The following is a 15,781-nucleotide window of genomic DNA, read 5'->3' on the forward strand; positions in this document are numbered from 1 at the left end:
AGGTACCAATGGGTGCGTTTTGTTTTAATTAGTGTACTTCCTTTTCCACCCTATATACGTGACGTAACCGAAGTGCTTATCTGCTATAGTAAAAAAAAAATTTTATCAACAAAGGATCTTAGGTAATTTTCCTTTTCCCGAATTCAAGAAAGAATATCTAATTAACACCGAATTTCGTTTTTTCTTCTTCTTTTTATCTATTTATATCAACAACATAGACATCTACATGTGGAAGAGGAAGAGAGAGAGGAGAGAGAGAGCGTGTACAAAATTGACCTTTCACTCTCTGTGGATCTAGGGTTTCACAACAATTGAGAGCCACCGCGTCGTCATCTTCATCGCCGTACTACAACTACAACTACAACTACTATCAAGAAATCATCTAAACCCTAGCTTTAATCTTCTCTTAATTCTCTATACTGAAAACAACAACGACAACAAAGAATTCTGGATTTTAATTCTTCTTCATCACCATCGTTACCGTCATCATCTTCTATAAAAACCCTAAAATTCACTTTCTTTTGGTATTCTTTGGGTAAATCTGGGATAATCTGACTGAAACTTGAAAAATGATGACGTTTGATTAGTTGATTTGACATGATTTGACTTTTTTTTCTTGGATTTAAAGCATAATTTCAAAGATCTATCGAAGATGATGAGAAACTGAAAGGATACAAATTGATTTATATTTTTATTTTTTGTGATTCCAGAGAAAAAAAAAAGGAAAAAGAAAAATGTATAAATCGGTGGTGGTATTGTATGAAGGAGAAAGAGTGGTGGGAGAACTGGAATTGTTGTATGGTGGTGAAAACGGTGTCGTATGGGGAGAGAAGGTAATAAGGATCTCTCACTATTCGCCACCAAGTGAGAGGTGTCCACCACTGGCAGTACTACACACAATTACTTCATCATCTACTACTGGAAATGGAATAAGCTTCAAATTGGAACCAACAAAATCAAAGTCGCTGTCCCAAGACTCGCCGCTCTTTCTTTTGCACTCCACTTGTCTCAGAGATAACAAGGTATAAACCCATTGCTGATTGCCAGTGTACCAAATTCAACTTGAAAACTTGAACTTGAGATGGTTATAAAGGAAAAAGAAAACCTGATTGAACTTGAATCATTTCCAAGACTGACTAATTATGGTTTAAAAAAAAATCCTAGAACAAAATTTTAAAACGAGGAATTAAATTCTTGATCATTCATATTAAAAAATCAAAATCCTAATTGTAAGAACTGGACTATGGATAATATGGACTATGACCAAAATTGTTGTGAGGGAGATGCTAATTTGGCATGTACCCTTTTGCAGTTTTTCTTGAAATTTGGACTTTTGCAGAACTCCCTTTGCAGCTTTGTATCAAATTTGAGACCTACATGGGGTAGTGCAAGGCTAAGCCTTTTGATGTCTATTGATTGCAGTCATGCAGTGTGAAGTTGAGAAAAGGGTTGGTTGATGGGATAGGGCTTTATTGTAGGATTTTAATTAAGGCACAATCTGTTCTTATATTACTGGACAAGCTGAAGTTTCATTAAAGAGCTACTGAATCTAAGGGAGATTATTTTTGTTCCTGATTTTATCTTTTTTAAAAATACTAAGCTGGGGTCTTGCTAAAGGGGTCTATATTTAAGCGAAAACTCGAATAGTATGTGAAGTTCTTTTACGAATATGCTGAACATAAAAAAGTCTATGTTGAAAGTCTCCTGTAAATGTTGCAAATGGATAAACATGCTGCAACCGTCGTCACAAATGCATCTTCCATGTCTTCTGTGAATGTGCCTTTTGTGGCTTAGGTTTCCTGAGACATCTTTCCTTTTATATCTGGTATTTATTTGGGCTCTTTCTCTTTCCCATTTAAATATCTTCTTGCTTATCAAAATTATTACTTCATACTTTCTGTTTATGCAGACTGCAGTAGTGTCACTTGGAAGAGAGGAGCTTCATTTAGTTGCCATGCAGTCTAAGAATTTTGGCGGACAGTGTCCTTGCTTTTGGGGATTTAAGGTTGCATCGGGGCTTTACAATTCTTGTTTAACAATGCTAAACCTTAGATGTCTTGGCATTGTGTTTGATCTTGATGAGACACTCATAGTTGCGAATACAATGCGTTCATTTGAGGATAGAATAGAGGCCTTGCTACGAAAAATAAATTCAGAGTCAGATCCGCAGCGTGCCTCTGCTATGCTGGCTGAGGTCAAGCGTTATCAGGAGGATAAGATTTTTTTGAAGCAGTATGCCGAAAATGATCAGGTTATTGACAATGGAAAGGTGATCAAATCTCAGTCTGAGGTTTTCCCAGCGTTGTCTGATAATCACCAACCTATCGTCAGACCCCTGATTAGGTTGCAAGATAGAAACATTATTCTTACTCGTATTAATCCAATGGTATGTGTATTTTGTATTCCATCATCTTAGTACCTTCTTATCCTTGTTTTGTTAATTGTGCCATCTATGGTCCGCTGAGAGTACTAGATGAGGAATACAAGTCAGTTGTAAATCCTACCTTCAACACTGAAAGGGGTCCAGAGATGGGACTGTCTATTTCTCTTCCCCCTTCTTCTTTTGCATTTAACTGTTTCAGTGCGTGAAGCTTTATCTTCCTTTTTTTTTGGGATCCATAACGAAATCTGTATCGTGGCAGATCCGCGATACTAGTGTTCTTGTGAGATTGAGACCTGCTTGGGAGGATCTCCGAAGCTATCTGACTGCAAGGGGTCGGAAGCGCTTTGAAGTTTATGTATGCACAATGGCTGAAAGAGATTATGCTTTAGAAATGTGGAGGCTTCTTGACCCAGATTCAAACTTGATTAACTCAAAAGAGCTCTTGGATCGTATTGTCTGTGTTAAATCTGGCAAGTTTCTAAACTACCTAGCTTTCACCAGGGCCATCATTCTTTTTCTTTCTCTAATCACTGATTGCTCATGAATATGCTGTAGGTTTGAGGAAATCTTTGTTCAATGTATTCCAAGATGGAAATTGTCATCCTAAGATGGCATTGGTGATTGATGATCGCTTGAAAGTGTGGGATGAGAAGGATCAACCACGAGTGCACGTTGTTCCTGCATTTGCTCCGTATTTTTCCCCTCAAGCTGAAGTATGTACTGCATTTTTCTAGTGTTTTGTTGAGGTGTTGAGCTAAATTATGTTAACATTCTGAAGCACTTGAACAATTTGACTGTGTAGGGCAACAATTCTGTTCCTGTCCTTTGTGTTGCCAGAAATGTAGCCTGCAATGTCAGAGGTGGTTTTTTCAAGTAAGATTTTAAGAGACTCTAGTCCCACTTATGGGATTAAACTGGGTTTCTGGTTGTTGTTGTTGTTGTATTTTAAGAGACTCTAGAGATAAGCTGGTGCCAGTGACCTTTTTTGTCCAACTTATTTTATCTGATTGTATTTAGATTTGGTTTTCTCTCTTTTTTTTTTTTTTTTTTTAAAAATCTGATTGCATTTGCACCTTGATGAGTTTCACTTGATTCCCCTGACTTTGTGCAGAGATTTCGATGAGGGCCTATTACAACGAATATCTGAAGTTGCTTATGAAGATGACATTAAGCAAGTTCCTTCTGCTCCAGATGTTAGCAACTATTTGATTTCGGAGGTTTGTGAGAATGAAATCTAAAGATTTCCATTTCTCTCCAATAACAGATCTTAGCTTTTCATGGTTATCTCCAATATGGATGATGAAATTTCCCACCGTCTTTAATTAAATGTTTATGAACTATGTATGAGAGGATCTGTTATTTGCTGGTCAGGATGATCCTTCGGCTGTAAATGGGAGTAAAGATTCACTTGGATTTGATGGCATGGCTGATACTGAGGTTGAAAGGAGACTAAAGGTACAACATTGTAATGGCTGAGTGCTTTTATTCAGTTTGAGAATTTGTATTCATACTTTTCATGAGGTTCATAAGCAATGGATGTGCTTTTTCTGTTCCCTATTTTTAATTTTCGCTTCTACAGTTTATCATTGCTTCTGGCATGTAGTGGAACTCCTGTTTTCTTTGTGTCGAATGCTGTGGCGTAATATTTAGTTATCTTGACCTTTTAGGAAGCAATGTTGGCTTCAACCAGTGTTCCTTCTCAAATGACAAATTCGGATCCAAGAATTGCACCAGCTCTCCAGTATCCCGTCCCACCTGCTATTTCACAATCGACAATTCAAGCGCCAGTGGTGCCTTTTCCTGCTCAGCATCTCCCTCAAGTCACTTCTGTTCTTAAATCATCAGTGACTCAATTAAGTCCTCAGGACACAAGCTTGCAAAGTTCTCCTGCTAGGGAAGAGGGCGAGGTACCAGAATCTGAACTAGATCCTGATACAAGGAGGAGACTGCTTATATTGCAACATGGTCAAGACACGAGAGACCAAGTATCAAGTGAACCACAGTTTCCTATGGGGACTCCATTACAAGTGTCTGTACCACCTCGGGTGCAGCCGCACGGTTGGTTTCCAGTGGAGGAAGAGATGAGCCCTAGACAACTTAATCGAGCCTTGCCTCCCAAGGAATTTCCTTTAAATTCAGAGTCTATGCATATTAACAAGAATCGGCCTCCTCATCCACCTTTTCTTCCCAAAATGGAGACCTCTGTCCCATCTGATAGAGTTCTTTTTGAAAGCCAGAGGCTGCCAAAAGAGGTAAATCATCTATTTGTTTACGGCAACAGCTTTGAAAATTCATTTATGAGGAACTTATGGACGACCTGTGGTTTGTTTGCGTTCCTTTTCCAGGTAATCCCTCGGGATGACAGGATGAGATTTTCTCAGTCACAACCTAGTTTTCATTCAATGCCAGGTATACTCATGAACCATGCTTGAGATCACCATCCTGTAAAATCTTTCCTAACCGTTTTGACACTTTAACTTGGACAGTGTCTGATTGACCAATATTATTTCTTAGTTTTTAAGTTGCTATCCGAAAGCCTGTCAAGTACTGGAAATTCACCATAATAGATGCTTTAATGCAATAATCCTTCTCAGAGCTCAGAAGTGGAAACAGCTAACTGACAAGTGACTGGCTATTTTACAAGAAATTACAAAGTTTGTGGGGTATGGACCTCCTATAACATCCAGAGACACAAAACTAAGCAGTCTGGGCTCGTGCTTAGTGCTTTGGTTTAACACCCCCCCCCCCCCCCCAAAAAAAAAAAAAAAGTTCTTCTTGTATAAAAGGGAAATGCGATTTGGTTTATAGGAGTGCGTATTTGCATGCGTTTTTCTGCCCATGAATAGGTGATGAGATATTATCATTCGTGCTGATCTAAATAGAAGTGTTTTATGCGTACAGCCTAATTAACTGCACTTTGTTCTAATAAAGTACACATGAAATTTGGAAGAAAAAACAAGATAACAAACAGGTTTTTGATACTACTACTGTAATGAGTGAATGTCATTGGACGAAAGTCATGAAATAAGCTAAATCTATGTCCAGAACATCATGTTGTGTTCACAAATTCTAGTTTCACAGGCGAGGAAGTCTCCTTGGGTCGGTCATCTTCCAGCAGCAGGGATCTTGACCTTGAACCTGGACATTATGATCCATATTTAGAAACACCTGCTGGAGCTTTACAGGATATTGCATTCAAGTGTGGAGCAAAGGTACTCTCTCCCCTATGCCCAGTCATCATGCAGCACTATAATATAGTTTCCTCCCTCCTCTTTGTGAGGTCTCTGAATGCTTATGACAAATACTTGTAGGTGGAATTCAAGTCAGGTTTGCTTTCAAGTCCAGAACTGCAGTTTTCTGTGGAGGTATGTTGGAGCATTTATATCCGCATTCCACTATTCCAATGAGCTTTATGTCTCACTTTTACTTAATGGAGCATGGAGCACAATCTGCAAGTTCCTATGGATCTTGCTTGTGTCTCTGGTGAGCTTTGTAATGCCATGTTTCAGTAGCATGAACGTCAAAAATTGATGTGCTCGTAATTGCTCGTCATCAGCTTTGTTAAGATGAGCTTCCTTCCTGATTTTCTACTTTCTTTTTACTGAGGTCTAGCCATCTTAGTGAATCGTGGTTTGTATTGCTTGTGTAGGTGTGGTTTGCTGGAGAAAAAATTGGAGAAGGAATTGGCCGGACGAGAAGGGAAGCACAGCGTCAGGCTGCTGAGGAATCTCTTATGAATCTGGCAGGTAAGTTGTGTTGTCTGTCACAATTGACAGTAGGGAATGATTCGGCATTTGCAGATGGCTTTACTGCAATTAGATCACATCTTTTTGTATTAGCTGTGACCAAATATGTATTTCCATGGTCATGGAGGGTACTTTGAGCAAACATGGTGATAGAGTAAAGTTCTGAACTGATGTCATTGTTGCTGGGAAGTATGAGTATTCTTGTGCAGTCTTCAGAGAGGGTTGGGGTTTTTCATTTTGTGCTGAATTTGAAGTTCTCTAAGGGATTCCTCAGTAAATGATGCCTCTTAACAGTGACATTTTGCTTTGTGAATTCTGTTTGGTCTAATGGGAATATTATTTGAACATTGAGAATAAGCTTGAAGAGCCCTGGTGGACCTTATCAAAAAAGAAAAAGAAAAAAAGAAAAAGCTTGAAAAGCCTGGTGGGAATAAAAAGAGTCATGCTAAAAGGATTTCATGCCGCCGCGCCACAGAGTTCGATTTTTCCTACTAATTTACTAAGTTGTTCGGGGCTATTACACGTATTCCCCCCCGGGGTAGCTACAAGCATATGTTACTCCAATGCGAGCTCTGACATTTATGCTTTATTTTCAGCTGATGGTGACCTTTATCACTTGTAAATGAGCCTCGCATCGCCTTTCCCTCCTAACCAAAATGACCCCAAAAAAAGAAAAGAAAAGAAAAGATAGAAGGCTTTGCAGTGTATATAGATGCTGCTTTTTCCTTCTTTCAAGAAGTCATCCTTCTAGTTACGTATGCCTAATGCTTCAGTAGAATATTCTATGAACGATGTGAGTGATGTCAGTTAACCAGCCCCTTACCCGAAAGAAGGCCAGAGAGAGAAGAAAGTTTCTTTCTTTAGTGGAACAGCTAGTGATCATATTACTTCATTTTGCTCAGACTTTTTAATGTTGATTTTAGCTGTTGAATCCTTGTCTTAAGGAACTTTGAGAGATATTATAGGTATCTAATGTGACCTATTTTTGGTATAAATATAAATTAGCCATAAGATTTGTGGTTGGGGAAGATTGGGGTTAAGGGGGAATAACGAATTATCTTTGCTCTTGGTGATGATACCCATCTCTACTAGTCTTAATAGGGGACACTTGGTGCAGAGCAGTTTTTTTTAAATTAACCGGCAATATGCAATATCTGGGGATTTTGATGTTCGTGGTCAGATGTTAATGTTGCCATGTGTGTGATCTTTCTTACTTTTTTTCATATTGCATCTGCAGACAAATACTTGTCACGTCTCAAACCTGATCCCAGTTCCACAGCAGGGGATGGATTTAGGTTTCCAAATGCAAGTGATAATGGGTTTGTTGACGACATGAGTCCTTTTGGGTATCAATCATATCTCAAGGAGGATCGTGTGTCACATTCGTTTGCATCAGAGCCTTCCAGAGTGTTGGATCCAAGGCTGGAGGTCTTGAAGAAGTCAGTGGGTTCAGTTGCCTCCCTTAGAGAACTGGTAAGATTTTATAAGTTTGCTATTTTAGTGTACCCTATTTACCTCAGTTTTTCTTTGAGGTCTTGGATTATGCCATTGATTATTTTGATTCTTCAGTGTGCGATTGAAGGACTTGGTTTGGCATTCCAAACTCAGCCTCAACTTTCAGCTAATCCTGGGAAAACTGAAATATATGCCCAGGTTGCTTATTTACTTCTCTTTCTTCTTTGCTATTGCTTTTCGATCGAAACAACATGCGCAGCTGTAGTTTTAGGAACTCTTCCTTACATCTGGTTTACTCATGGTTTAGAGGCGTTGTACCATTTATGATTTTGCACTAATTGTGACGTTGTGCTTCATTGGCGGAGTGGATCTTGGTCATCTTTTATCATTGGCATTTAGTTCTCTCTGTGTGTGTGTGTGTGTGTGTGTGTGTCTGTTTTATCTATCTATTTAATAATCAGTATAGAAAAGATTTTTATTAATTTAGAGGTATCACTATGAGATTGCTTGAATATGTACAACAGAAGTTCAAGAGACAATCCCCTGCTAATCCTGAAGGGAGTTGATGAGATATAGCATTTCTGTTATTCTATTCAAATTACTTCTTGGTTGGTCTTGGCATTGTTCATTTAACCTTGAAGACATTTTTGAAACTGTCGCACTTCAATGTGACTGTTTTTCCTCTATTCTTCTCACATGGATAACATCTGTTGTGGATGAATATTGACTAGCCCACTTTTATGCAACTTGTTGTGTGTCAATCAAACATTCATGCGCTGCCAACCAAGAAAAACATTCCACCTTGTGCACTAGTTTTCCAGTATTTCTCCATGGCTAACTGTTCATGTACATTCTCTACTGGGAAAGCTCCTACATAGGATCTTACCATAAATTCACCTTTCTTGTCTGGCCTTAGAAAACTGTCCTCATTGTTGTTGCCTTGAAATTCCTGCACCAACAGAAGAATTTTGTGTCCAGTGCTCTCTTTTGTAGGTTAAATAATATTTAATGTTAAATCTGATATCGAGGTTTCTGGAAAGCATTGTTTGCTAATATTATGGTCGATATTAGAAATGCATAGATGGTCGGTGGAGATATGTTTGTAATTTTGTTTGCAAAGTAGTGATTTTCATAGTTACAAGAAACAAGTATGCACTTGAGATGGCGGAGTTGCCATGTATGTTAATACTTTTTTTAGCTTGCTGACATTTTGCTTAGTTACTTGTGTCCCTTGGTGATAACAGGTGGAAATAGATGGACAAGTATTTGGCAAGGGAATTGGTTCAACATGGGATGATGCTAAAGCACAGGTACCTTAGATTGTCGAGCTTACATTTTTAGTTCCTCTTTGATCCCTTTTCTCTTTGGTTTAAAATTTTTGGCTGAACATCTGTCTCCCTAGGCTGCTGAAAGGGCTCTAGTTGCTTTGAAGTCAGAGCTGGGTCAATTTTCTCACAAGCGTCAGGGTTCTCCGAGGCAAGTGATTTCTGCCATTTGACTTTCTTCCTAGACTAATGTATTTTGCTCTACTTGGAAGGCGATTTACTTATGTCGCCTCCCAGAGAGAACCTAAATGAAACTGTGTCTTGGGGTTTTTTTTTTTGGGGTGGGGGTGGTTATATACAGATTCTTCTGCTTATTTGTTTTTTTGCTGCCATCTGATCCTAATTTATGTTTTCTTTGTTTTGGATTTGCGTTCTTCATGGCTTTGTTTGAGGCAAACCAGTTATTGTTTCTTTGCATGCATTTTAATGTTGCTTTTTGATCCAGATCATTGCAGCAGGGATTCTCCAATAAAAGATTGAGACCTGAGTATTCTCGGGGTATGCAGCGACTACCATCTTCTGGTAGATTCCCAAAGAACACTTCTGCTATGCCATGAACTGTATATAAAGACCTCCGCTTGTACATCAACTGCATGGAGATTGTAAACATGGGAATGTATGTCACTGTGATTTGTGAAGCCAATTGGGATCTTTACCACGAATCGCTCTCCTTGCTGTTCCAGCTCAACTATATCCGGATGCACTCCCACAACAGAAGCAAGTCTCTGGACTTACAGAGCAATTGAATCCACCTCTTGGGAGCCAGCTAGGTGGATTCTCTACCCTTTGCAAGCAGTTCAAATCTGTAAAGTGTGGATGTCCTGTGATTTTCCACGGGGATTTCTGACCCTGAGATTCAAAACCAACTTAGAGCTTGGAATGAGGTCCACTTCATAAGCCACATACTTGGGGAGTTCTTACATGCATTGAATTCCCTTTTCATCGTACATTTGGATAGGCAAAATTGTGGTGGGATGTAAAGTTGTTATGGCTATGCCCAATGGGTTTTCTGGAGGACACTTCAATTTTGACGATTTCATAGCTAATTGAGGGTACCTTTTCTTTTCTTTTTCGGGCGTCCTCTCTCCTGGTGTAGAATACCAAATAGGATAAGCGGAAAATTTTGTGAAGCTATAATTAGGTTATTGTAGTCTAGTTTTTGCATTTTTCTTTAGTCCTGAGGTACAATTTACTGTCCAATGTAACCCTGGATAACTGATCAATACATCCTTTAATTTCTTATACAGTCCCCAATTGTGATATTTTGACGGGGCAAAGCAAAAGGTGAATCTTGAACAAAAGCAAAGTCAAATGGAACTGAGAAAATGGAACAGACTTGTTTTAAATATTGTGAGTTTCAAACGCTTCTGGATATATTCCATATGCAGAGAAGAGGAAAAGAAGGAAATGAATGATGAAAAATGAAGAGGAAATAAATAAAATGGGACTATGGGAGTGGAACTGAAAGAGGTGAAACCGAAGGTTATTATGGATAAAAGTGTATCTTTTAATCCGATTTTCTTTTTTTTGTTTTCTTCCCTTCACTTGGAGTGCAAGGATTTGAAAGATGTGAATAAAGAGGGAAAATTGTGGTTGAATCGACATAAAGGCGAAAAGGATGGGAGGTGAAAAGATTTGGACACATTATATCATATATTTTGTTTGCTTTTTTTTTATATATATATATATATATATTATGTTCCATTATATATCTTCTACTCACTCATACTATTTTTTAGTTAAACTATCGATACAGAGGAGGGGGACATAACACCAAGACCTCCCACAAAATAATTTCACTTGTGTTATAAATAGAATTTTATTTAAGGTAAATGTCTATATTTAAATAGATTTTAGGGTTTGTTATTTGGTGGCTAAACCACTTTTCCCTATAAATAGGTGGGTCCTATTCTATTGTAATCATTCCAAATAAATAAGAATTTTCTCTTCCTGCTTTTCTTTGCAATACTCTTATTCTTCTTTTATTGTCTCATAACACGTTATCAGCACGAGACTCTAATCAATTGAGTAGAAGCTTTGAGATTGAGCATAATGATTGTCAATTGTATCATGAACTTCCTTCATGATTAAATTTCTGGATTTAAGGTAAGTATTTTATTGTATTTTTCTTTTTTATTCTATAATTTGGTTTTAAATACAAGTAAAGAAAATAAATTTTGATTATAACTCTAATGGAGTTAGCAAGAAATTATAACCACTCGAATTGGTAAAATTTCTATGTCTTGCCATGATCAAAATCATGTATGATCGTGAGCACAAGTGAAAACCCGTCCCATTAAATTTGCTTAATTCTCATTCCCTTAAGAGAATGTGATAACAATATGTGATAAATCTGAAAGAAGGCAAAATTATTACCATGAAGGTATCAATGGATGTGAAAATAGACGAAATTATAATCGTCATCATTGTGATAACGAGAATAATAAGGATTCAATAATCCTTCACTTTTTAAAAGTAATATTTGTCATCGATTTGACATGAGATTTTATAAAGCACATATAGATGATTATGGTCCATTCATGACGTGAATGTGACAACATCTGATTTATAAATACATATTCATTCTTGGAAGAATATAAACGTGCTAGTAGTAGTGAATATACCACACTCACCTCTAGAAGGAGGTTTGAGATAATATAAGAAAATAATGTCATTATTATGGCATAAATGGTTATTGGTCACGTACTTATTGTACGCCAAAATATTTTGGCATTGTGATTATTAAAAGACAACGGTAATGCAAGAAACAGATCTTGCATATAATTTTGACCATAACCATAATGATATAACTTTCTTTTTAAAAAAGATATTCACCATATGGATGTTGATGAATATGTGGTATTACAAAATTAATTGAGAACTCTACAAGAGCCAATTATACTATTTTGGAGAAACATAATTGATTACCAATAAGATATTGTATTGTAGTAAGTCTCAAAAAAACTTATTTAGTTTCCAAAGTATACGCGAAAGCGATTGATTATATTGAGACTATAAATAAATGAAAGATTTAATATCTTCTATTACTACAACTTGTAGTGGGATAATATGTATATGAAAAGCTTCCCGCTTTATTCTCCAGTTTGTACTATACAAATAAAAGAATACCACACTAAAGTGGATGTTTATTGATATAAAAACCCATATCATAATAAACTTGGAGTTTATTGATAATTGCACACGTCATGGTGTAAACCTGAAGTTTATCAATATTGATAATTTATTCAGTTGGCATAATTGATTTGGCTATATCAATTTAAGTATGATGTGCAAAAATAATAGAGAATTCACATGTGTAAATATTAAAGAACTAGAAATTTCTTTATGAATTCTCTTATATTGCCTGTTCTCATTAATTAATTGACCAACTAAAATTGGGATTGAATCTCATGAATGCTGGAAATATCAAAGGTGAATATGAGCTCATTCACCTGCCATGTATATCACATAAGATGCATCCATGAGATCGTTACACGTGCGATTATTATTAACCCGCAACATGGTATTTGCGAGGTAACATGCTCAATAATTTGATTTAGAGCATAATTTCCAGATTTTTTTTATTCAAGATAGTTCATCTTGATAAGTTAGTTTACATCACAGTTGGTTTAGCAAAATAATTTATTGAATACCTCCACTTAATAGCTAAACAATTGCTTATGAGAACAAAGTTATATATATATATATATATATATCAATTTGATATACGTTATATACCGAAGTATATTATTTTCTCTCCTCACAAGTGGTTCAGGGTCAAGAACCAAATAATTCTATCTTATCATTATTAACGTGGGGGGTATATTTTGATGAATTTTCAAAGTTGAGGAAGCAAGTTAGTCTTTCTAACATGAGGGAGAGACATGATAAACAGTTGAGAAAAAGTTACGTGGAATGAATTATCATTTGTACATCTAGAACCTCGAATAAGATAATATGAACTTGAAGTTCATAAAAAGATAATTCATTTGCAATATATTGCAAAGCATGACAAACGCATTTGCTGACCCAAAAAAGTAACTATATTGTCGTTGCAAATGCTCCTATTAAGTCCTAGAAGGACAAAGTCTATGGTACGCTTAAAGCATATAGACAAATCGGTTTCAAATAAACTTCTTGATAAAGAAGATGCGCAAATGATCAAAATAATCATAATAAAGGAGTCAGGTGATCCAGAAGATCATATGACATAATACTTCATAAAATATCAAAAGAGGTTTAGGTACCTGAAAATATGAATGAAGATATCTCTATGTCATGTCTTCATGAAAAAAAAGGCTGGAACCGATATAAATTGTTCGTTGACGGCATCTCATAGCGCTAAGTATAGATGAGGACCTCAAGTCTGTCGAATATAGACACAAAATACTGGCCAAATAGAAGAGACACAATTCAAATAGAATTGGTTTCACATGAAAGACATACATTTTTGGACATGTAGTTCAAACACTTGAAAGTACAAAGCCGAAGATATGTGCAATCAGTTTTCAATATCTTATTTGTCTAGCATGACACGAAAACTTAATATGCATCTAACTAAAGTCTATTATATGACTTAACTTATATGACAATCCATGAAGGATTTAAGTTGCTTGAAGCATATATAATTCTTGATCTTGAAGTATCACTTCCTCAGTGCAATTTCTGCACAAATGCATCTTGCTGTAACTATAAGTATGATAATATTTAGCAAGATTTTTCACCCCTATGTGAAGATATTGAAATGATGATTCCAACAAGATCATATGAAGACAATACATCTATCAGGGATGATGATTTCAAGGTAAAACAAATTCGTTGAAGTTAATATGGCTAATTGTTTATCAAATCTCTACCAACGACCTTTTAAAAATGGTGCACACGATTGGAATGTGAAGGCTCAAGGATGTGAATTGATGCTCTCATCAGGGGGAGTTAATGAGCGTTGCACTCTTTTTTCCTTACAAGGTTTTGTCCCACTGAGTTTTCTTTGCAAGGTTTTTAACGAGGCAACCAAAAGGCGTATTGTTAGATATGTGTACTCTTTTTCCTTCTCTAGAATTTTTTCCCACTGGGTTTTATTTTAGTTAAAGTTTTAACGAGACACATTATCTGTTGAATAGACATTCAAGGGGGAGTGTTATAAATAGAATTCTATTTAAGGTGAATGTCTATATTTAGAGAGATTTTAAGGATTGTTACTTGGTGGCTAATAGCCTGTTTGTGGCCAAGCTGCACAAATCAGCTTATTTTGAGAAGTGATTTTTTTCAAAAGTGCTTTTCTCAAAAGTACTTTTGGTGAGAAGCAGTTTGTGTTTGGCTAATTATTTTGAAAATCACTTCTCAGCAGCCATTAGTGTTTGACCAAGCTTTAAAAAACTGCTTTTAAGTGTATTTTTCTCAAAAGTGCTTTTCAAAAAAGTATTTTTGGAGAGAAACTATTTTTTTCTGCTTCTCCAAAACTACTCCTGCTTCTCCTCAAAAACATTTTTTTTCTTTCCAAAAGCTTGGCCAAACACCTCAATTTTGGCCAAAAAAAAGCTTGGCCAAACATGCTATAAGTCACTTTTCTATTATAAGCCAATAGATGTGCTGTAAATAGATGTGTCATATTCTATTATAATCATTCCAAATAAATAAGAATTTTCTGTCCCTACTTTTCTTTGTAATACTCTTCTTCTACCTTTAAGCCAAACATGCTGTAAATAGATGTGTCCTATTCTATTATAAGCCAAACATGCTATAAGCCAAACATGCTGTAAATAGATGTGTCCTATTCTATTATAATCATTCCAAATAAATAACAATTTTCTGTCCCTACTTTTCTTTGTAATACTCTTCTTCTACCTTTATTGTTTCATAACAACTTGTAGTATATTTTTTTGTCTTGTCTTCTTATTGTTTCTTTCACTTTTGTACATTGATCGCTCTAAATTCTAATTAGTTTGTTTATAGAGAAATTGGGGTGATCCAAGGAAGATAAACAAGTAACAGAAAATATGGCACTAACAAATTAAAGAAAGAAAAACGATGTTTCTTTCAAACCATGTTATTCGAAGAATCTATATGCAAACAACAATCTTCTAACGAGTAATGATTGTTTTAGAGGAGAGATGAAATAGTTAGTTAAAAGTTCCGATCTTTTGCATTGAAGAAAATGAGGAGAGGAGAGGATAACTAATGGATAAATTTAAATTCATATTGCTTTTTAGGGAGATAACAAGATTATGGACAAAAATTAAAATGTCAAAGATTACTCATTGAAGGGTGAACGAAATTAAAATAAGTAAATTGAAAAAGTACATGCCTTATACCATGTTAAAAAATTATCGTAACAATTTTAAAAAATATTCGTCTTATAGATTTTTAATTAAAGCAAAATAAACTATTATCAGAAGCATATTCAATTACATTGTGAATGTTAAAGGCATTACTAGATTGAAAGAGTGAAATCCATAAACTTCTAGCAAAGTGGTTTCATTAATGCTATTAGTGTTCAATGACAATTAATATTTATTTCTCTTCCTTGATTAATACGAAAACAAAAGGTAAATACGATTCTTCTCTTCTTTTCTTCTTACGTAATGTTTTTTTTCTTTTCATTCGAGGTGTTTTACCAAATCGAACAAAATTTATATATTTTTCATGAAATAAATGTTATTATTCATAATTAAGTAAAAAATGCATAACCACAAATAAAATCTTCTTTAGTCAACAAAATCTCCATCCAACTACTTAAAGTTGACTACATATCTTCTTGTAATAAATTTACCCTTGTCTATAGTAAATTCCTCATTTTTGACTGCAAGCAAAAAGTAAAAAAAACGAATAAACAGTATAAGAACATAATTAACACATATATATACAGAGAT

At 35.7% G+C, this 15,781-nt stretch overlaps 1 protein-coding gene across 1 annotated transcript; it reads left to right on the plus strand.

The window, feature by feature from the left end:
• The first annotated feature begins 215 nt into the window (after positions 1–215).
• LOC104237269 (RNA polymerase II C-terminal domain phosphatase-like 1) lies at positions 216–10,153 on the plus strand. Its single transcript, XM_009791376.2, has 17 exons — positions 216–1,022; positions 1,910–2,386; positions 2,643–2,853; positions 2,939–3,096; positions 3,186–3,256; positions 3,495–3,600; positions 3,755–3,838; positions 4,051–4,635; positions 4,729–4,792; positions 5,465–5,595; positions 5,695–5,748; positions 6,033–6,129; positions 7,367–7,602; positions 7,699–7,782; positions 8,829–8,894; positions 8,987–9,060; positions 9,355–10,153. The coding sequence occupies exons 1-17, from the start codon at positions 735–737 to the stop codon at positions 9,464–9,466; spliced, it is 2,898 nt and encodes a 965-aa protein (XP_009789678.1). The 5' UTR covers positions 216–734; the 3' UTR covers positions 9,467–10,153.
• Positions 10,154–15,781: the final 5,628 nt, after the last annotated feature.

The sequence above is a fragment of the Nicotiana sylvestris genome, chromosome 2 (assembly GCF_000393655.2).
Source record: "Nicotiana sylvestris chromosome 2, ASM39365v2, whole genome shotgun sequence".
Classification (NCBI taxonomy): Eukaryota; Viridiplantae; Streptophyta; class Magnoliopsida; order Solanales; family Solanaceae; genus Nicotiana; species Nicotiana sylvestris.